At 38.9% G+C, this 24,654-nt stretch overlaps 1 protein-coding gene across 1 annotated transcript in view; it reads right to left on the reverse strand.

Annotated features, from left to right (window-relative positions):
* Nucleotides 1–24,654, reverse strand: part of LOC102268855 (adhesion G-protein coupled receptor G4) — a 66,216-nt gene that overhangs the window by 34,741 nt on the left and 6,821 nt on the right. Inside the window, 5 exon segments of the mRNA XM_070366554.1 lie at nucleotides 15–44; nucleotides 46–150; nucleotides 11,858–12,020; nucleotides 14,541–14,651; nucleotides 14,653–14,755. Coding sequence (XP_070222655.1) covers nucleotides 15–44; nucleotides 46–150; nucleotides 11,858–12,020; nucleotides 14,541–14,651; nucleotides 14,653–14,755 — 512 coding nt within the window.

Raw genomic sequence — 24,654 nt, forward strand, 5'->3', positions numbered from 1 at the left:
AGGCAAGAACTTACCTTAAAGAGTGAAGTTCGGCCAAAAAAATTTAAACAAGATGGTGTGTAAGCTGCTAAGAGGAATTCTCTCCCTCAGTGACTTAGGTAAATATATGGAGGCCAAAACTCTCCCCAGAGGGACCTTGTCTAGGGAAATCTGTCAAGAAAAAACAGGAAATAAAAAACAGAGTCATCATCCATCAGCTTGAAGTCCTCCCCACTTTCTGCCCCAACCCCAGCCTTAGCCCTGGAGGATCACACAGAGGGCTGAAGGGTAAGAACTAGCTCCACCAGCTCTGCAAATCTTTTATTGAGTGGACCAAAAAGCTCCTTAAGGTTTTTGAACAATGTTATTGAAAAACTTTTGTTGTGGCTGAATGAACATTTTGGCCAACTCAATACATGCACACACTCAGATTACAGGCCAAGATGTGACCCGGGGGAAACACAGACCCACAAACACGCACATGCATACACACCACTTTTCCTTTCTTGACCTATCCTTATTTCTATCCCTTCGATCTGCTTCCACCTGGGTATTCGTAGAGGTGGAAGAGGGATGATAAATAAGGTGATTTGCCATAATTCTCAGGAATAAAGGCCCGTCTTCAAAAGCAGGCTACCTTCTCCCATACAGTTCTGAGAGAGGAAGAAAAAAAAAAAACAGAAAAAAAAAACCCCAACACAGTGACATTAGGCATTGTCTTACAGTTTATTGAGCAACACTTTTCTTAAAAAGTGGGGCAGGGAAGTGAGGCATTAGGCCTTAGGAATTAGAGGCTCACTATTAGAAGAGTTTGCTGATTTGATTGGTGCGTGTGAGTATATTAAGTCACTTGTCCGAGCATATCGTCTGACTCTTTGCAACCCCAAGGACTATAGCCCGCTAGGCTCCTCTTTCCATGGGATTCTCCAGGCAAGAAGACTGGAGTGGGTTGCCATTCCCTTCTCCAGGGGATCTTCCCAACCCAGGGATTGAACCCAGGTCTCTTATGTCTCCTGCATAGGCAGATAGGTTCCTTATTACTAGCGCCCCCTGGTAATAGTATTTGCTAAGTACAGGTATATTTTTGAGAGTGAAAGAGGGCTTTATCAATAATTACACTGGAACCACAGTTGCAAACCTGGGCTCTCCCAGGAAAAACAAGGGTATATGAGACACTTACATGCATCCTGTCATTGAACCCCCTCTATTGACTCTGAAAGATATGTAGTATTATATCAGGAAATGAAGGCTCAGAAAGGTTAAGTGACTTGTCTAGGGTCACACAGCTGGGATGTAGCTGAACAAACATAAATGTAATCTGCACCCACATTTTCCCCATTATCCATTTTGCTTTTCAAGGAACTATTATCTTGCTGGGTATATCATGGGGAGATGAAAGTTTGTAATATTTCTGAAAATGAATTGTGAGCCCAAAAGCCATATGGCTCTTCTCCTGGCACAAATGAATTTTGCTACAGCAATCAAGTACTATGAAGAGGTGATGATTTAGCTTCAACATGCGAGCGATTTTGGTACCAAGAAGTTCATTGGGGTTGCTTGGCTTTTTTCTTGACCAGGGTCTTTAATAGAAAACCCTATATGTAAACAAAATGCAGTGGGAAGACATTTACTTCCAGTATGGTTGAGTAGCTCCAGATGGACTCAGCCTTCCTACATATAACAACTATACAGAATACAATGACTTGAAGACACTGGAAAATGAACAAAACCAGGCAGGTTCTGGAGAAGAGTAGACACTTGGGAAAAAGTGGCATCACAAGATGAATTAGCTGTTTTTACAGCTGTTAGCCAGATGGCAGCCTAAAACAAACACTGTGAAGGACACTCAAAATTCTGATAGAAAACCTTCAGTCTTTGTGGCATGAAGAACCAGAAAACAAAGGTCAAAGTAACTACAGCCATCTCCCCTTGGGAGGTCAAGAAGAGATCTTGGAAAGGAGAGAGCTAGTGATGGGGAGCCAAAATTCTGAGTGTAAACTGAGCCTGACCTCGGAACCACATACATATAGGACAGACTTCAACTAAGGATAAAGGAGTTTAACCGACATTTGAGCTGCCATCCAAGAGATGGAATCTAGTTTGACTCCAACCATGTTAATTGTCTGGTATAACAAAAACAAATACTTTTCAGAGAAATACAGAAAAATCCAGAGTTTCCAAAATATACCATTCACAAAAGCCAGGACATAATTCAAAGTTACCCTATATGTTAAGAGAAAATGAAAATGACCCATTTTCAAGTAAAGACAATCAATGGAAATCAATCTTGAAATTACTCAGATGTTAGAATTAGCAGACAAAGATTTTAAAGTAGTTAGTATAATTATGCTCAAGTGTTTAAACATAATTTTTGCAATTATGCTAAAAGAGTAAATAACAGAGAAACAGAAGCAAAAAAGAACAAAATGGATATTTTAGAACTAAAAATACAATATTGAAATTTTTAAAAATTGCACTCAGTGGACTCAGTAGTAACATGAAGATGACAGAAGTCAGTGAACTTGAAGAGAAATAAATAGAAATTATACTGCTGCTGCTGCTGCTAAGTCGCTTCAGTCGTGTCCGACTCTGTGCGACCCCATAGACGGCAGCCCACCAGGCTCCCCCGTCCCTGGGATTCTCCAGGCAAGAACACTGGAGTGGGTTGCCATTTCCTTCTCCAATGCATGAAAGTGAAAAGTGAAAGTGAAGTCGCTCAGTCGCATCCGACTCTTCGCGACCCCATGGACTGCAGCCCACCAGGCTCCTCTGTCCATGGGGTTTTCCAGGCAAGAGTACTAGAGTGGGATGCCATTGCCTTCATACTATCAGAAGACTAAATAGTAAAATGATTACAAACATGAATACAGTCTCAGGGACCTGTGGGGCAGCATCAAAAAATCTTACATCCATGAAATCAGAATCCCTAAAGGGGAGGAGAGAGAGAATGGTGAAAAACCAATATTTAGAAAAATAATGGAGGAAATCTCCCCAAATTTGGTGAAAGACATAAATTTACAGATTCAAGAAACTCAGCAAACTTCAAATGGGAAAAATATAAAGAAAAACATGCCTAGGCACATAATAGTCAAACTGCAAAAAAAAAAAAAGAGAGAGAGAAAATATTGAAAGCAAAGAGAGAAAAATGACATATTACACATCACAAATAGAGAAACAAAATTCAAATGATTACTGATTTCTGATCAGAGAACATAGAGGCCAGAATAGAATGGAACAACATCTAAAATGCTGTCAATTCAGAATTCCATAGTAAGCAAAAATACCCTTCAAGAATAAAGGCCAAAAAACCCAAAACATTTTCAGATAAATGAGAGCCAGGAAAATTCATTATCATTAGACCATGTACTACAGGAAGTGCTAAGTGAATTTCTTCAGATTGAAGGGAAATGTCACCAGACCTTCAGGAAGAAATGAAGAATATTGAAAATGATAAACATCTCGATAAGCATAGGGCTTCCCTGGTGACTCAGATGATAAAGAGTTTGCCTGCAGTGCAGGAGACCCGAGTTCGAGCACTGAGTCAGGAAGATCTGCTGGAGAAGGGAATGGCAACCCACTCCAATATTCTTGCCTGCAGAATCCCGTGAACAGAGGAGACTGGTGGTTCCGTGGGGTCACAGAGTCAGACACAACTGAGCAACTAAAACTTTCACACTTTCCCTGGTGACTCAGACAGTAAAGAATCTGCCTGCAATGCAGGTTCAATCCTTGAGTCAGGAAGATCTCTAGGAGAAGGGAATGGCTACCCACTCCAGTATTCTTGCCTGGAGAATCCCATGGACAGAGGAGCCTGGTGGGCTATAGTCCATAGGGTCACAAAGAGTCGGACACAACTGAAGTGACTGAGCTTGCAAACATAAAAGGCTACATTTACTCTCAACTTCATAAGACCCTTTAAAGCAATGATTATAACACTGTCTAGTGGTGTTTCTGATCTTGTTACTAGTAACACATATGACAACTGTAACATAAAAGACAGAGGGTATAGGGACTTCCTTGGCAGTCCAGTGGTTAAAACTCTGTGTGTCTGCTGCAGAGGGTGCAGGTTTGATCCCTGGTCAGGGAACTAAGAGCCTGCATGCCATGCAGCCAAAAAGAAAAAAAACAAAAACAAAAAGAGAGAGTGAGAGAGAAAATTTCTTGAACTGAATAAAAATGAAAATACAACATATGAACCTAAAAGCATTTTTAAAAAGACAGAAGGTATATATAGACATGTATGGTTAAAGTTTCTACATTTTCCATGAAATGGTACAATAGTACCTCTAAGTAGACTGCAAAAAATATAAGGATGTATACTGTAATCTCTAGAGCAACCGTTAAGAAAATAATGCAAACAGACATAACTAAAGAGGCAGAAAAAATTAAAATTCAATTATAAAAAATATTAAATCAAAAGGAACAAAAACCAGAAGGACAGATAGAAAATAAAATCAAATGGTAGTCCTAAATACAACCATATCAAAAATTATGTTAAATGTTAAAGAAGTACACACTCTATTAAAAGGCAGATACTTTCAGATGGATAAAAAATGAAACACAAACTGTGTGCTATCTATAAGTGCACAAATACAAAGTAAGTGGTTGAAAATATATATTATATATGTACACATACAGTAAGTATAAGAAAGCTAGAATGACTATATTAAAACCACTTAAATAGATTACAAGACAAAGTATTATTTGAAATAAGAAAAGCTATTTCATAATGATAAACAGGTTAGGATTAGAGGTATAATCAGGAAGACATGACAACATAAATGTATATTCACTTCATAAACAAAGTAAAATTTGATGCAACTAAAGGGATAAATACACAATTTCACAATCCAAGTTAGAGATCTTAGCACCCCTTTAAACTAGCGAACAACTAAGAAAAAATCAGTAAAGATGTAAATGATCTGAACACTATCAACCACCTTGAGATCTAATTGATATTTACAGTACAGCATATCCAACAACTGTAGAATGCACATTTTTTCAAGTGCACACGAAGTACCAAGGTTTTCAAGTGTATGAAACACCAAAATAGATCATACACTGGGATATAAATCAAATGTCCATAAATTTAAATGGATTGAAGTTATACTGAATATATTCTGTAACCAAAATGAAATAAACATGAAATCAACAGCAGTAATATATCTTAGATATATCCCAAATATTTGGGACTTAAGGAATACACTCGTGGGACTTCCCTGGTGGTCTAGTGGTTAAGACTTTGCCTTCCAATGCAGGGGGTGTAGGTTTGATCCTTGGTGGAGGAGCTAAGATCCCACATACCTCATGGCCAAAAAACCAAAACATAAAGCGGAAGCAATATTGTAACAAATTCAATGAAGGCTTTTAAAAAATGGTCCACATCCAAAAAATCTTTAAAAAATAAACAAAAGAATACACTCCTGAATAATTCATGGATCAAAAAAGAAAGTAGGAAATATTTTGAACTGCTGATGACGAAAATACAATGTATCAAAAATTGCAGACTACAACTTAAAAGCAGTACACAGAAAGATATTTATAGCTTTTTATGACTACATTATTAATAGAAAAGAAGAAAGGTCTGAAGTCAGTGGTCTATGGATCTACCTTAAGAAGCTAAATAAGGAAGAACAAGGTAAACCCACAATAAATACAAGGAAGGAAATATTACTAATAAAGATAGCGAGAGCGAGTGAAGTCACTTCGGTTATGTTTGACTCTTTGCAACCACATGGACTACAACCCACCAGGCTCCTCTGTCCATGGGATTTTCCAAGCGAGAATACTGGAGTGGGTTGCCTTGCCCTCCTCCAGGGGATCTTCCCGACCTAGGGATGAAACTTGCATCTCCTGTGGCTCCTGCATTGCAGGCAGATTCTTTACCACAAGAAATTAACAAAGCCAAAAATTGGTTCTTGGAAAGGATCAACAAACTTGAAAATATCCCTAGTTATACTGATCAAGAAAAAAAGAACTAGAAAAGAAAATTATCAATATCAAAAATGAAAGAGATTATCACTATAGATCAGAGACTGACAAACTGGTCAGCAGGGCCAATCGCACCAAGGGCCTATTTGGTCTAAATATGGCTTTTATAGTTCATATTTTAAACGGTGTGAAAAAGAAAGAAGGAAGGAAGAAGGGAAGAAAGGAACCAAGCAAAGGAAAGAAAAAATGTGCAGCAGAGGGAGACCATTTATGGCTTACAAATCCTAAAGTATTTACTATCTTCCTTCTACAGAAAAGTTTTGTTGACCACTCATAAATGTTAAAGATGTTAAGAAATAATAGGAATGTTATGCACAACTTCTGCCAATAAACTTGAAAAACTAACTGAAATAAATTCTTAGAAAAATATAACTAACCAAAATAGACATGAGATGAATCAGAACATTAGAATGGCTCTACATCCATTCAACAAATTGGATTTGGTATCACAATACTTCCCATAAAGAAATTTCAGACCCAGAGAGTTTCCTAGTGAGCCCTATCAAGCATTTAATGAAGAAATAACACCAGTGTCATCCAAACTCTTTCTGAAAGAGTTTTATAAAGTTGGCAACACACCAACCCAAAGTCTAATAAAGAAACTAGGGGGAAAAAAACTTTCAGGAGTTTCCCCAGTGGCTCAGTGATAAAGAATCTGCCTACCAATGCAAAAGATGTGGGTTTGATCCCTGATCTGGGAAGATTGCACATGCCTTGGAGCAACTAAACCTGTGCGCCACAACACTGAGCCTGTGCTGCGGAGCCCGTGCTCTGCAATGAGAAGCCACCACAATGAGAAGCCTGCGCCCGCAACTGGAGAAAAGTCGGTGTAGACCCTAAGACCCAGTCCAGCCATAAACAAATAAATAATTTCAAACCTACATCCTTCATGAACATAAGTGCTAAAATACTTAACAAAATATTATCAAGTCGAAAATACCACTGTATAAAAATGATAATACATCATAACCACTAGGGTTTCTTCCAAAAATGCAAAGATTGGTTTAACATCTTAAAATCAATGTAATTTACCATATTAGATAATGGACAAAAGCCAAATGATGATTTCAAGAGACACAGAAAAAGCATTTAACAAAATTCAACAACCACTCACAGTAAAAATTTTCAGCAAACTAGGAACAGAAGAAAACTTCCTTAATCAAATAAAGGGTATCTAAAAAACAAAACAAAAACATGGCTAATATCATAGCAATAGTAAAATAGTGAATACTTTTCTCCTGATATCAAGACAAGACATTCACTTTCACCACTTAGTCAACATTTTATTGCAAGTACTAATATCAAAATAAGTCCAAAAGAAGGAAAAAAAGGAATAAAGATTAATGAGAAACATGGCTAATGTCACTATTTTCAGATGGCATTACATAGAAAGGTTCAAATAATCTCTAAAACAACTACTACAGCTAATAAGTGGGTTTAGCAAGTTTATAGGATACAAAATTTATATATATGATAGATGGATGGATAGATAGTGAGAGATTGGTGATAGATATAGCTTATCAATTTTATTTTTTTTTCAATTTTATTTTTAAATACTTGCAGCAGATAATTGTAAATTTTAATTTTAAATGAAATTTAAAAATAATTTCACTTGTTCAGTTCAGTCCAGTCACTTAGTTGTGTCTGACTCTTTGTGACCCCATGAATCGCAGCACGCCAGGCCTCCCTGTCCATCACCAATCCCGGAGTTCACTCAGACTCACATCCATTGAGTCAGTGATGCCATCCAGCCATCTCATCCTCTGTCGTCCCCTTCTCCTCTTGCCTCCAATCCCTCCCAGCGTCAGAGTTTTTTCCAATGAGTCAACTCTTCGCATGAGGTAGCCAAAGTACTGGAGTTTGAGCTTCAGTATCATTCCTTTCAAAGAAATCCCAGGGCTGATCTCCTTCAGAATGGACTGGTTGGATCTCCTTGAAGTCCAAGGGACTCTCAAGAGTCTTCTCCAACACCACAGTTCAAAAGCATCAATTCTTCGGTGCTCAGCTTTCCTCACAGTCCAACTCTCACATCCATATATGACCACTGGAAAAACCATATCCTTGACTAGACGGACCTTTGTTGGCAAAGTAATGTCTCTGCTTTTGAATATGCTATCTAGGTTGGTCATAACTTTTCTTCCAAGGAGTAAGCGTCTTTTAATATCATGGCTGCAGTCACCATCTGCAGTGATTTTGGAGCCCCCCAAAATAAAGTCTGACACTGTTTCCCCATCTATTTCCCATGAAGTGATGGGACCAGATGCCATGAACTTCGTTTTCTGAATTTCACTTGTACTAAGTCAGAAAAAGAAAGACAAATACCATATGATATCACTTATATGTGGAATCTAAAATATGACACAAACGAACCCATCTATCAAACAAAGAATCATGGACATAGAAAGTAGACTGGTTGTTGTCAAGGGGGATGGGGTTGGGTGAGGGTTTGATTTGATGTAAATTGGTATATACAGAATGGATAAACAACAAGGTCCTACTGTGTAGCACAGATAATTGCATTAAAAATCTTGTGATAACCATAATGGAAAAGAAATGAAAAATAATGTACATATATATAAAGAGATATAACTGAATTGTTTTGCTGTATAGTAGTAATTAACACATTGTAATTGGATGTGAGAGTTGGACTATAAAGAAAGCTGAATGCCGAAGAATTGATGCTTTTGAACTGTGGTGTTGGAGAAGATTCTTGAGAGTCACTTGGACTGCAAGGAGATCCAACCAGTCCATCCTAAAGGGATCAATCCTGAGTGTTCATTGCAAAGACTGATGTTGAAGCTGAAACTCCAATACTTTGGCCACCTGATGCAAGGAGCTGACTCATTTGAAAAGACTCTAATGCTGGGAAAGATTGAAGGCAGGAGGAGAAGGGGACGACAAAGGATGAGATGGTTGGATGGCATCACCAACTCAATGGACATGAGTTTGGGTAAACTCCAGGAGTTGGTGATGGACAGGGAGGCCTGGTGTGCTGCGGTTCATAGGGTCACAAAGAGTTGGACACGACTGAGTGAATGAAATGAGCTGAATTCAACTATACTTCAATAAAAAATTTTTTAATTCCATTTGCAACAGTACCAGAAAAAATACTTAGGATGAATTTAACAAAAGACAGGCAATACCTCTCCATTTAGCACTCATGGCTGATTCATGTCAATGTATGGCCAAAACCACCACAATATTGTAAAGTGGTTAGCCTCCAATTAAAATAAAAAATTAAGTTAAAAAAAGAAAAAAAAAAACATTGCTGAGAGAAATTAAAATAGACCTGAATAAATGTTCCTGGATAAATATTACAAAATCCAATATTACTAAGAAATCAATTCTCCCAAAATTGTGCAATCCCAATTATAACCTTGGCAAGGTTTTTTTCTACAAATTGACAAGCACATTTGAAAATTCACATGGGCATACAAAAGGCCTGGAATAACCACAGCAATCTTGAAAAAAAAAAAAAAAAAAAAAAAAGTTGAAGGACTCCACTACCTGATTCAAGACTACAGAAATAAAGATAGTGTGATACATATATATATATATATATTTTTTTTTCTTTTACAAAAAATCAATAGAATTGAACAGAAAGCTCAAAAATAGACCTACACAAGGAATTCCATGGAAGTCCAGTGGTTAGGACTCTGTGCTCTCACTACCAGGAACCCATGTTGGGGAACTAAGATCCCACAAGCCACGCAGTGGGGTCAAAAAAGAATTTTTTTAAAAAAAACAGACCTACACGTACATGAGTATTTGATATTTTGTCAAAGGTGCCAAAGTAATCTATGGAGAAAGGAAAATCTTCAGTAAATAATGCTGGAATAACTAGATTTCTAAATGGAACAAAATTAATTCCAAACCACACACCATACCACACCTCATACCATGCAAAAATTAAGTTCAATTAATTAGGACTATCATCCTAAATGTAAAAACTGAAACCATAGATCTTTTAAAGGAAAGAGAATCGTCATGATCTGTTGATAGGCAAAGATTTCTTAAACAAGTTATATATTGTTATTCATGAAAGAAAATAAAAACTGATGAATTATACCTCACCAAAATTACAACTTAAGCTCATCAAAAGACACCACTTATCTAATAGATAAACCACAGAGAAAATATTTTCAAAACATGTATCTGACTCATATCCAGAAGTTGTAAAAAAAAAAAACTTTCAACTCAATAAGAAGAAGACAAACAATCCAACTGAAAAATGGGCAAAAATTTTAATAGATATTTTACCAAAGATATAGAAAAGGCCAATACAAAAATGAAAAATTGCTCCATATCCTTAACCACTTTAAAAAGGAGTATGGTTGGTTTTTACAAATTTAAACATATAACTTATGAACCAGCAATTCCATTCATAGGTATTTACTCAGTTCAGTTCAGTTCAGTCGCTCAGTCGTGTCCGACTCTTTGTGTCTCCCCGGACTGCAGCACGCGAGGCTTCCCTGTCCATCACCAACTCCGGAGTTTACTCAAACTCATGCCCATTGAGTCGGTGATGCCATCCAACCATCTCATCCTCTGTTGTCCCCTTCTCCTCCCGCCTTCAATCTTTCCCAGCATCAGGGTCTTTTCAAATGAGTCAGCTCTTCGCATCAGGTGGCCAAAGTATTGGAGTTTCAGCTTCAACATCAGTCCTTCCAATGAACACCCAGGACCGATCTCCTTACTCAAGATAAATGAAAATATATATCCACACAAGGACTTTTACCTAAATCTTCAATGCAGCACTAAACATAATAGCCCCAAACTAGAAACAATACAAACAATCTGTGATATATCCATACAATGGAATATTACTCAGCAATAAAATGAATAAACTACAAAAACAGAAGAATGAATCTCAAAAAAATCCTACTGTAGTACATAGAAGAAGACTTATACAAGACAGTACATATCATATAATTCATTTATAGAAAGTTCTAGAATAGGCAAAACTATGGTTAAAAAAAAAAATCAGAACAGTGATAGGCAACAGAGGTAGCAGTCACAGGGATTGACGGGAATGGCCACAGGAGGACTTTCAGGAGTGATAGCAGTGTTTTATATCTTGACAGGGGTTTGAGTTACACAGATACACACATTTGTCGAAAATCAGAGAAAGTATACTTCAAATTTATGCTTTCCCCATATGCAAACTTCATAATTTTTTAAACTATAAATTTAAAAAGACTGCTCTCCCGAACTTTTCTGAGCCAGGGTTGGTGGACAAATGAGGTTGTGTGGAGTAGAGAAAAGGGTTCAGACTTTAAAGCCAGCCAGACATAAATTTGACTTCTAGCTCAGCCATTAGGCTGTGTGTCTTTGGGCAAATTACTTAATTTCTCTGTTTCCTTATGTGTGCAGATGAAATAGTAGCACAATGCCCAACATATAGTATGTGCTCCATAAATGGTTTGTGTTAGTTGCTCAGTCATGTCCGACTCTTTGTGACCCCATGGACTACATCTGCCAGGCTTCTCTGTCTACTGGCTTTCTCAGGCAAGAATACTGGAGTGGGTTGCCATTTCCTTCTTCAGGGGATCTTCTGGATCCAGGGATTGATCCCAGGTCTCCTCCATTGCAGGGCGGATTCTGTATCCACTGAGCCACCATAAGTGGTACTTATTGATAAACTGACATCTGAGATGATTTGGGATCACAGGGCCGAAAGAGGTATTATTGCATACCTCATGAACGCTGTTCCAGCCAAGCTATTGGCCTACTAAAGGTTATACGTGAATCTTCCCTGGGATATTTGTATTTTCATAAGGCTCCATGAAGGTTAAAAAAGTACCCCATCTCCTTCCAAGGAGTAGATGAATGAAGATTTGGAGCAGTGTTTGGCTGATTTGCTCTCAGTACCCTGAGCTCCACTCACCTCAGGCTCTATGCCTTCTTCATAGGAGCGAATGCTGAGGGCCATGCCTTCAAATGTGTGGTCCACCCATAGGACAGCCAAAGTCAGCCTGGCCACCGTCAGATTTGCTGCGCTCCCAGGAAACTCCATCTTGTGACCAGCATGTTCAATTATCCTCAGAATTCTGCAAGGAATGACAGGTAGAGAAGAGTATTCCTAGTTTTTGAATGTAAAACCCATCCTCCTTACAAAATTTCCTCTACATAAAATTTTCTTTGAGTTTTAATCACTATCTTTATATTGCTTAGAAATTAGTAGATAAGAGTATAGGCTTTGAAGTCAGAGCAGCTGAAATTTAAAGCTTAGTTGCTCTAATTTCTAACTGTGTGGGAAAATCAAATGACCTCATCAACCTTCAGTCTCCTCACTTGCAAAGTTAATAATATGAGCACTCATCTCAAAAGAATGTATTAAAGATTAGATGAAATTGATATATGTAAAGCCAGATCCTGCAGGGTCTCATAGGCCAAGAAATTTGGATTTTAGTCTATATGTAACAGAAATCTACTGAGTGGTTTTAAAAGCAAGACAATAACATGATCTGATATATGCATAAAAGATTATTCTGTAGAAGAGAGACCACAGAGAGGCAAGAGCAAAGGTTGGGAGATCAGTTAAGAGGTTATTGTAGAAGATCAGTTGAGAGAAACGGAGCTAGGCCTAGAGTAGTACTGGTAGCAATGGAGAGAAGTAGATGGTTTCTAGGAAAAATATGCCAGCAAATTTGGAAACCTCAGAAATGGCCACAAGACTGGATAAGTTCAGCTTTCATTCCAATCTCAAAGAAGGGCAATGCCAAAGAACATTCAAACTACCACACAATTGTGCTCATTTCACATGCTAGCAAGGTAATGCTCAGAATCCTTCAGGTTAGGCTTCAACAGTACAAGAATCCAAGAACTTTTAGATTTACGAGCTGGATTTAGTAAAGGCAGAGGAACCAGAGATCAAATTGCCAACATCCATTGGATCTTAGAAAAAGCAAGGGAATTCCAGAAAAACATCTACTTCTGCTTCATTGACTAGGCTAAAGCCTTTGACTGTGTGGATCACAATAAACTGTGGAAAATTCTGAAAGAGATGGGAATACCAGACCACCTTACCTGCCTCCTGAAAAACCTGTATGTGGGTCAAGAAGCAACAGTTAGAACCAGACATGGAACAAGGGACTGGTTTCAAATTGGGAAAGGAGTACGTCAAGGCTGTATTTTGTTAGCCTGCTTATCTACCTATATGCAGAATACATCATTGGAAATGCCGGGCTGGATGAAACGCAAGCTGGAATCAAGATTGCCGGGAGAAATATCAATAACCTCAAATATACAGATGACACCACCCTTATGGCAGAAAGTGAAGAAGAACTAAAAAGCCTCTTGATGAAGGTGAAAGAGGAGAGTGAAAAAGTTGGCTTAAAACTCAACATTCAGAAAACGAAGATCATGGCATCTGGTTCCATCACTTTATGGGAAATAGATGGGGAAACAGTGTCAGACTTTATTTTTTTGGGCTCCAAAATCACTGCAGATGGTGACTGTAGTCATGAAATTAAAAGATGCTTGCTCCTTGGAAGGAAAGCTATGACAAACCTTGACAGCATATTAAAAGCAGACACATCAGTTTGCCAACAAAAGTCCATATAGTCAAAGCTATGGTTTTTCCAGTAACTGTGAACGGATGTGAGATGGTGCTATGTCGCTTCAGTCATATCTCACTCTTTGTGACCCTATGGACTGTAGCCCACCAGGCTCCTCTGTCCATGGGGATTCTCCAGGCAAGAATACTGGGGTGGGTTGACATGCGCTCCTCCAGGGGATCTTCCCAACCTAGGGATCAAACCCGTGTCTCTGATGTCTCCTGCATTGGCAGGTGGGTTCTTTACCACTAGTGGCACCTGGGAAGCCTGGGATGTGAGAGCTGAACCATAAAGAAGGCTGAGCACCGAAGAATTGATGCTTTCAATCTGTGGTGCTGGAGAACTCTCTTTAGAGTCCCTTCCTCAGCAAGGAGATCCAACCATTCAATCCTAAAGGAAATCAACCCTGAATATTCATTGGAAGGACTGATGCTGAAGCTGAAGCTCCAATACTTTGGCTACCTGATATGAACAGCCAACTCACTGGAAAAGACCCTGATGCTGGGAAAGATTGAGGGCAGGAGGAGAAGGGGGTGACAGAGAATGAGATAGTTGGATGGCGTCACTGACTCAATGGACGTGAGTTTGAGCAAACTCTGGGAGATAGTGCAGGACAGGGAAGCCTGGTGTGCTGTAGCCCATGGGGTCACAAAGAGTGGGACACAACAGAGGGAAGTAATTAGTGTCCTCAAGTTTTTTGCTTGAGCCTTGGGTGGATGCATTATGTAGAAATGGGGAACATTGGGGGAACACCAGGAAGCAGATTGAACGTTTGACTTGGGGTAACTATTTATTTGGAAAGTTGCTGTCATTAAGGTTCAGTTAGAATTTGAATGCATTCTTTCGCAATTGGGATTCCAAGAGGATGACCCCCAGCATGTTGTGCTCACAAAGCAGTCAACGCATAACTACCTGACCTTTAGAACTGGCAATGCCTGTATGCAAAGGAATTAACAGTATATATTGTAAATATTTTGAAATAACTTATTTTACCAAAGTACTAGTATTTACTCATTGCTTACTCCATGCAGATCAGATGCTGAATGGTTTTGCTTTCCCAAAGCAGCACTGATTATTTGTAATATAGTCTGGGTTAGGTTCATACTTATCTCATCACACTGAAATATCAGATACTTTCGAAACAATAATCTTTGTTTCTTCTTCATCCAGAAGAGGGGATTCATTGATTAAATTTAAAATGTGTTCTGCAACATCATTCACATTTTCTGGGGAAAGAAAAGTGAAATATAAAAGCTGCTGCATTACCTAGTTTTGGGCCATGCTGGTCTGTGTCTTTCCATTTAAAAAGTAAAGGCAGTAAAATGGAAACATATACCAAGTTAGCAAAATTTGTGAAGGAAACACTGGACTTCAATTTCTACAATTGATGGAGTCCCAGAAAGTAGCACATAAGTCAAATTTTTATTCACTAAATCCTTTTTTAAATACTTCCCTAGGGAAACCTTTCTTGTCACTAAAGATTATCTTGCAATTAGATTCTAATTAAGTTAAGACTTTTGAGTATTGGATTGAGTTAAGTAGATCCCATCTGTACTCAAATATCATACTCACTCTATGCTTTCATAATCAAGGATGGTGATTATGTTGTTCTGTCAAGAACCAGCAACGTGCAGAACAAAAGCAAATATGGACCACATAACAATAAAGAGCGCTTCAGGTTTTTCTAGAGAGTAAGCACAATAGATATTAATTCACCCACTTTTTTCTTCACTTTTTATTATGGAAATTTTAAAATATGCACAAAAGTAGAAAGAATAGTATAATGAATCTCAGTGTACCTCATGAATCACCTAGCTTCAACAAGTGTCAATGAAAAGCTAATCTTATTTTATCTACAATTCCGCCTACCTTCTCCCAACCCCAGATTATTTTAAAGCAACCCCCAGACATCATATCATTTCATCCATGAACACTTCAGAATGCATCTCTAAAACAAAGGACTATAATTATCCTCCAATTAAAAATAAAAAATAATAAAATAAAAAACTTTGTCAGAACCACAATACCAGTATCATATCTTTTAAAAGTTTATAATAATACTCAATATTATCAAATATCCAGTCAGTGTTCAAAAGTCCTCATGTCTCGTAAGTGCTTTTTAAAAGTAGTTTTTTGTTGGGATCATCACCCACTGTTAAACAGCTTTATTAGACAAATACAAAACTAGGCTTAAGTTTGATATAACCTATATGAAGCAGTATTCTTGTCTGGAGAATCCCATGGGCAGAGGAACCTGACAGGCTATAGTCCATGGGCTCACAAGAATCGGACACGACTTAGCAACTAAAGAGAGAGAGAGAGAGATGAAGCTGGGCTCCCTTGTGGTGCCCTCCCAGCTTAGAACACTCACGTTCAAATCCAGTAACCAAAATATAATGGAAAATAATTGAAAAATGATGTGAAAGCCAACAATAAATGATTTTTGAGAAATTTCTTTTAAAAAGAAAAATACAGTCTGTTGGGAAAAATTCCAGAGAGAGATTACATTCATAACACACTTAACCCAAGTTACATTTCAAATGACCAACTCTTTCTCTCACTGTTTCTCTCTCTCTTTGCATCCTCCACAGTTGGCAGCATCTCTCCAAACCTCTCTCTCCTACCCCAAGTGCCCCACAACTTTATCCCCAACATAGCTTACAAAGGCCATTTTTTTCTTTCTCCCATTTTCCTCATTTCTTGCTTTAATCTCTGTCTGTCTGTCTCTCTCTTTAGTCTATTCTTATCAACATAAATTAAATAATCTTAACTGAGATCCTCTCAATTGTCTCTCTTTAACCATTACCCCAATCCGTCCAGCAATGGCAGAAAAATAGAGCATTCTCAGTCACAGATGTTTCTACTGCTCTTATTAAATTGTCCAGGCTTTGCTGTAAATGGGAGCTGCCTCCCTGGGTCATTATTCTTTGCGTTTCAGTGATGGGACTTCACTTCATGCACTCCCTGCTGTGGCCAAATGAAAGTAAACAATAGGCCAATGGGAGACTATTATATATTGTAGAAAGTAACTACAGACTTTTCACTGGGGGTTGTATGGTTTTTAAGCAAAATTCAAAACTAATTACATGCATTGTGTAAAAATTCTAAGTTCCCAAGCAAAAGCAATAAAAGGAATCCTCCTTTATTAGCTGTAGAATAACCTCCATTGCTTGAAGTAGTTAAAATTAATCTGCCAGTAATTACAATAATGAAAACAGTAACATCGGTTATTCATTGAGCAACTTCTATAAGCCAGTGTTCTAGTTATCTACTGCTGCAGAACAAACAACCCCAAAACTTAATGACTTAAGACAACAGTTTATTGTTCTCTCTCATTGTTCTCTGTGTTGATAAACCTCAGGTGAGCACTTCTCATTTGGAGTCTCTCATGTAGGTGCAGTCAGATGACAGGTGGGACTGGAGTCATCTGAAGGTTAGACTGGACTGGAAGTCTAAGATGGCTCCCTCACATGCCTGGCAGTTGAGGCTACCATGGACTGGTCAGTTGAGGTTGTTGCCTCTTGAGTCAGTTGAGGCTCTTCCCTACACATGACCTCTCCCGCTGGCTTAGGCTCAGTGGTACGCTGATCTGGTTTATGGTGTACTGGAGCCAGCTTGTGTCAACTATTGAGAACCAACTGTTACATTTTCAGGAATTTTGTGAGCCATTATTAAAAGTTAAATTACATAAACTTCCAATTAAATAAAGCATATTACAAATAATAGTGATAATCAGAACTCATTACTTCCTAATTATTTTACTGCATTTTAATAATCTATGCTCTTGTGATTGTTCACATCTACTGTGTTCATGCATCTCTTACCAACTTTATGTTCAGTGCTATATGTTGTAGTTTGTGTTCAGCCTTGGGAGGAGTATTACAGCAAAGAAATCAGCAAATGCTACAAATTTATTACTTTTTCCCCATAGAGCTTGCCATTAAACATTTTCCAGCACACTGCTGTTTGGGCTTTGGAGTCTGGGTTCTAAGAGGATGAGAACGTACCAATAGAAAGGAAGGAGAAAATTCCAGTCTTCTTAAAAGTTAGTTCCATAAATGGTGCAATAGTCACTACTGCCCAATTCTATTGGATTAAGCAGTCACAAGCTAGCTCTGATTCTACTCTCAGTTGACAAGGAGGGAATGAATCGATGGTGGCTACTTTGGAGACAAGATACCATAGCAGGGCCGTATACATTCATTTCTTTTCATCTTATCATCACCTTAAACCTATGTGGTGGGTACTAATATTATGTCTTTTATATAGATTAAGAAATTAAGACACAGAGATCCTAACCCAAATTTTAATCCAGGCCTGTTTGATTCCAAAGCTAGTGTTCTTCAATATCATTTCCTACTACAGCATTTGTGCCTTTGTCCCTTTTCTCCATGGTGTTGGGGGTTGGAGCAGCTGTATTTTGCAGGCCTTCTCCCTGACATTCTGAGAATTAAATAATTCTCTATCAATCACATACTCTTCTACCCTGATGGTGGAATGAACACAGACAGGAGACAGTTTTGTGAAAAGTTCTAGCCAACTTCAGAGAGTGATGCAGCCTCAACATCCTAGAGGTAACAAAAATTCAGCACAACGACGAACCTACAGAACTTTGAAATAAGGGTGGCTTTTCTACCTGTGATATTAAGGAGTTTTGTGAATTGAGAATTTAAGTGGGGAACTTATGAGTTTTCTCCAATCAAGATATCTCACACTTGTCAGCAAGATTGAAAGCTAAAGAAAAATTGTTTCAACGTGAATGCATTTTTCTTTCCTTAAGTGTACTCATTTGTCATTAAGCTTCTACCTTACAAGGTGAAGGATTCCTCCAAAGCTAATACATTTGATAGTTTATTTTTCAGTTATATACATTAGAGTCACCCTCTCACTCTTCTGTTTCTCTGCAGATTTTTTTAAATAAAGTGACTTCTGACAGTTAATTTTCTAAAAATCTCAATCCAACGCCATGCTTTTGTTGTTGTTATGGTTGTTTGTTAACTTTTTCTTCCACAGAGAAAATTCTATTAGCATGTCTAAGAAAAATGTGTCACTCAAAAGGAGAGAGGCCAGCAGGAAACACAGAACTTTCTATCTTGTCACCCACTCACTTCAAGCTGCAACACTCTCTCTTGCCCGGACTCATGATTTCAGATCCAGAAACCATCAGAGATGTGCTTGCTTTTCTAATTCCTCTAGGTATTCCTTGGCAAGGATCTCAAACTTAAATCTTCTGCAAAAAGACAAAGACTCAGAAGTTCACTGCCTCGGGGCTCTTCCCTGGCCCTTTTGCAGGGTACTGGAATGCCTACATCTCAATTTCTAACTCTTCATGATGGGAGGAAACCACTGTATGCAGTAGAGCAATGCTCGACAGGATGTGCATAAACCAAAACTCTGTGTGGAAAACTTTATGCATAATTTAAAAAACACTGAAAAGCAGAGGCAGGACTTTCAGGATAGTGTAGTAAGGAGAGGCTTAGGGAAACGTTCAACAAGAGAGATCTCTAATGCTGGTCAAAGTTAGCTAAGATAATCATTCAAAGTCTCCGGAGACTGATGGGAGAGCTTACAGCAGACTGACAAGCATTTATTGAAGAAAATCTACAGAAATTTGTCAAGTGCAGTGGCAGGCCATGGCATCTGAGCTAGGAACTGCACCCATCCTCCACAGATCTGCCTTGCGAACGAATTGTTCCACTGGGCTAGGCAGCTGAGTGGCACTTAGCATCTCCCCCAGGTCCCTGAGATGGAAGAACTATTCTGAGTGGATTTGATGGCAAGTGAACATGTGCAGTTCCCACCTTTCCAACTCTGAGCTGTTGAAGATCCATACTAGGCAGTGGCAGCAGCTGAGTGTCAGCAATAAGTCCCTCTTGTGCCCAAGCTCGCACACACAGCTCCTGTTGCATAGGGAAGACCCTAGTGAAGTACCTGGTGAAGGGCATATTCACCACCATCACCACCCCCAAGCTCTTGCCCCATAGGACAGATATTTTGCCCAGAGGAGGATAGAAGAAAGCCTCAAAGATTGGTAATACTCTTCTCCTAACAAGGGCACAGACTTTAAGTGGATCAAACTGTGGAGCAATTTATACCCTGCTAAGTCGCTTCAGTCGTGTCCGACTCTGTGCGATCCCATAGTCGGCAGCCCACCAGGCTCCCCCTTACCTGGGATTCTCCAGGCAAGAACACTGGAGTGGGTTGCCATTTCCTTCTCCAATGCGTGAAAGTGAGAAGGGAAAGTGAAGTCGACCCCGTGGACTGCAGCCTACCAGGCTCCTCCACCCATTGGATTTTCCAGGCAAGAGTACTGGAGTGGGGTGCCATTGCCTTCTCCATTTATACCCTAGGGTTTTGTAAAAAATGACAGAGCAATCAACTATCAACTAGGATGTTAACAACTGGCTGTGATACCAACAGAGGCAGGCCAGCCAGAAGCTTAGTGGGGAAATCAGAGAAACAGAGATAACTTAGTAGGCCACAGAATTCTAGTGAGAAAAACAGAGATTCATCTTCAGCTAGGATGCCACAGTCACTTCACCAAAGTGTCTCAATGGAAAATGTAAACAATCTCCATGGCTTCATCTGAACAGCAAGCATCAAAGGATAGATCAAAGGCACTCCTTGATGTAAAAATATATTAAAAAGCTACAGTAATCAAAACAGTATGAAGTTCATATGAAGACAGGCATATAAATCAATGGAATAGAATAACCAATGGCATATTTTTACAGAGAATATACAGTGATGTTAAACAATTATACAAAATTCAAATATGGAACCACAAAAAAGATCTGAACAGCCAAACTGACCTTGAGAAAGTAGATCAAAGGCATTAAAACTTCTTGATATCTTGGCAAATTTATATTAAAAATGACAAAATATTAAAAAAGACTAAACAATGGTAATCAAAACAGTATGAGCTCAGTGAAATTCAGTGGAGAAAAGAAGGCTACAGAAAGAAATTCAGCCAGAAGGTAACTCCACCCACTCAAGAAAAACGACATGGTGAGACCAAGCCAATTTTGGTGAACAAGGCCCCAGGGAATTCACTATTTTTCAAAGTAGTTTTTATACCTTAAGTTATGCATAGAGGATAATGGGGAAGGGTAGAGTCTTGCAGCAAACCAGGCTTTCTTCCTGCAAACTTATCATATGCAAAAATTTGCATCATCTTCTGGTGATTTGCATCATCTTCTGGCCCGGAGAGCCTGTTAACATTTAAGACCTTTTCTTCAGAAAACTTATTTTCTCTAAAGGTGGTTGGTCAGGGTGTGGAGACTCTGGTGTCCATCCCAGGGGTAGATTAACTGGAGAAGCTAACTCTTTTTCACACTAAAGTCAGAGGTAAGTAGGCAGACCTGGTTTTCCTCATGACCTGGAAGCAAGCCTCCTTCCCACAATCACTGGAAATGCAGATCAAAACCACAATGAGATGGTAATTATTAGAAATAAATAGATAACAATAACCTCAGACCCTTATACACTGTAATGCTGGGCTGGAATGACAAGCTGGAATCAAGATTGCCAGGAGAAATACCAATAACCTCAGATATGCAGATGACACCACCCTTATAAAAAGCCTCTTGAAACTAAAAAGCCTCTTGATGAAAGTGAAAGAGGAGTGTTACAAAGTTGGCTTAAAGCTCAACATTCAGAAAACTAAGATCATGGCATCTGGTCCCATCACTTCATGGGAAATAGATGGGGAAACAGTGGAAACAGTGTCAGACTTTATTTTTTTGGGCTCCAAAATCACTGCAGATGGTGACTGCAGCCATGAAATTAAAAGATGCTTACTCCTGGGAAGAAAAGTTATGACCAACCTAGATAGCATATTCAAAAGCAGAGACATTACTTTGCCAACAAAGGTCCGTCTAGTCAAGGCTATGGTTTTTCCAGTGGTCATGTATGGATGTGAGAGTTGGACTGTGAAGAAAGCTGAGCGCCGAAGAATTGATGCTTTTGAACTATGGTGTTGGAGAAGACTCTTGAGAGTCCCTTGGACTGCAAGGAGATCCAACCAGTCCATTCTGAAGGAGATCAGCCCTGGGATTTCTTTGGAAGGAATGATGCTAAAGCTGAAACTCCAGTACTTTGGCCACCTCATGTGAAGAGTTGACTCATTGGAAAAGACTCTGATGCTGGGAGGGATTGGAGGCAAGAGGAGAAGGGGACAACAGAGGATGAGATGGCTGGATGGCATCACTGACTCGATGGACGTGAGTCTGAGTGAACTCCGGGAGATGGTGATGGACAGGGAAGCCTGGCGTGCTGCAATTCATGGGGTCGCAGAGAGTCAGACACAATGGAGCGACTGAACTGACTGACTGACTGATACACTGTTTAGGTAAATGCAAACTGCTGCACCACTGTGGAAAATAATAAAAAGTTAGACATAGAACTACAATATGATCCAGCAATACCACTTGTGAGTATATATCCAAAGGATATAAAATTATTATCTCAAAGAGATATCTGAACTTCCTTGTTCAGTGCAGCACTATTCATAATAACAAATATATGAGAATAACCTAGGAGTCTGTAGAGAGGTAACTGAATAAATAAAATTTTATTATATGTATATATGTATACATACATATTAAATGGAATGTTATGCGGCCTTCAGTCCAGCTCAGTTCAGTCACTCAGTTCTGTCCTACTCTTTGCAACTCCATGAATCGCAGCACGCCAGGCCTCCCTGTCCATCACCAACTCCCGGAGTTCACTCAGACTCACGTCCATCGAGTCGGTGATGCCATCCAGCCATCTCATCCTCTGTCGTCCCCTTCTCCTCTTGCCTCCAATCCCTCCCAGCATCAGAGTCTTTTCCAATGAGTCAACTCTTCGCATGAGGTGGCCAAAGTACTGGAGTTTCAGCTTTAGCATCATTCCTTCCAAAGAAATCCCAGGGCTGATCTCCTTCAGAATGGACTGGTTGGATCTCCTTGCAGTCCAAGGGACTCTCAAGAGTCTTCTCCAACACCATAGTTCAAAAGCATCAATTCTTCGGCGCTCAGCTTTCTTCACAGTCCAACTCTCACATCCATACATGACCACTGGAAAAACCATAGCCTTGACTAGACGGACCTTTGTTGGCAAAGTACTGTCTCTGCTTTCCAATATGCTTTCTAGGTTGGTCATAACTTTCCTTCCAAGGAGTAAGTGTCTTTTAATTTCATGGCTGCAATCACCATCTGCAGTGATTTTGGAGCCCAAAAAAATAAAGTCTGACACTGTTTCCACTGTTTCCCCATCTATTTCCCATGAAGTGATGGGAAGATGCCATGATCTTAGTTTTCTGAATGTTGAGCTTTAAGCCAACTTTTTCACTCTCCTCTTTCACTTTCATCAAGAGGCTTTTTAGTTCCTCTTCACTTTCTGCCATAAGGGTGGTGTCATCTGCATATCTGAGGATACTGATATTTCTCCCGGCAATCTTGATTCCAGCTTGTGCTTCTCCAGCCCAGTGTTTCTCAGGATGTACTCTGCATATAAGTTAAATAAGCAGGGTGACAATATACAGCCTTGACGTACTCCTTTTCCTATTTGGAACCAGTCTGTTGTACCATGTCCAGTTCTAACTGTTGCTTCCTGACCTGCATACAGATTTCTCAAGAGGCAGATCAGGTGGTCTGGTATTCCCATCTCTTTCAGAATTTTCCACAGTTTATCGTGATCCACACAGTCAAAGGCTTTGGCATAGTCAGTAAAGCAGAAATAAATGTTTTTCTGGAACTCTCTTGCTTTTTCCATGATTCAGCGGATGTTGGCAATTTGATCTCTGGTTCCTCTGCCTTTTCTAAAACCAGCTTGAACATCTGGAAGTTCACGGTTCACATATTGCTGAAGGAAATCCTGTCATCTGCAGCAACATGGATGAAACAGAAGAGTATAATGCTAAGTGAAATAAGCAAGACTCAAAAAGATCAGTATGCATGATCTCACTTATATGTGGAATCTAAAATAGTCAAACTCACAGAAGCACAGAATAAAATGGTGATTACCAGGGTTTAGAGAAGAGGGAAGTGAGTAGTTACTAATCAACAGGCATGAACATTCAGTTAAGCAAGATGACTAAGTTCTAGATATATACTATAAAACATTGTGTCAGCCGTCAATAGTAATGCATTGTACATTTTAAAATTGTCAGGAAAGTAGGTCTCACGTAAAGTGTTCTTACAACAATAAAATTAAATTAAAAGAAGAAAGAAAGTAGATTGGGCTAGGGGAAAGAGGGAATGGAGAGTGATTGCTAACATGTATGGTGTTTCATTTAGGAGTGATTAGAATGTTCTAGAATTAGTGGTGATGGTTGCACAATCTAGTGAATACACTAAAAAGCACTGAACTGTACACATTCCATGGCTGAATTTTATGTCAATATCTCCATAAAATTTTAATTACATTGAGATTAACTTATCAAATCACAAATATCCAAAAATCTGATAACATGCTGTGTTGATTTGAAGATGTTCAGAAACAGGCACTTTCACACCTTGTAAGTGGGAGTATAAGTTGGTGCAACTATTACAGAGAGCATTTTGATATCATGAAAAGTACGATTGATTTGAAAAGATACATGCACCCCAATGTTCATAGCAGTATTTACAATAACCCATACATGGAAGCAATGTAAATATCCATTGACAGACGAATGGATAAAGAAGATGTGGTGTATATATGTGGGATATTACTCAGCCATAAAACAGAACGAAATAATGCCATCAGCAGCAGCATGGGTGGATCTACAAGTTATCATACTAAGCTAAGCAGTTCAGACACAGACAAATATCATATGATATCACTCATATGTGGAATCTAAAATACGAGAGAAATGAACTTATTTACAAAGCAGAAATAGACTCAGAGACAAAACAAATTTATGGTTACCAAAGGGGAAGCAGGGAGGGATAAGTTAGGAGTTTGGGATTAACACACTACTATATACAAAATAGATAAACAACAAGTTCCCACCGTATAGCACAAGGAACTATACTCAATATTTTGTAATAACATACAATGGAAAAGAATCTGAAAATTTATATATACGCACACATATAACTGAATCACTTTCCTGTACATTTGAAACTAACACATTGTAAATTAACTGTACATGCATGGA

This window comes from Bos mutus, chromosome X (genome assembly GCF_027580195.1).
Source record: "Bos mutus isolate GX-2022 chromosome X, NWIPB_WYAK_1.1, whole genome shotgun sequence".
NCBI classification, from domain to species: Eukaryota; Metazoa; Chordata; class Mammalia; order Artiodactyla; family Bovidae; genus Bos; species Bos mutus.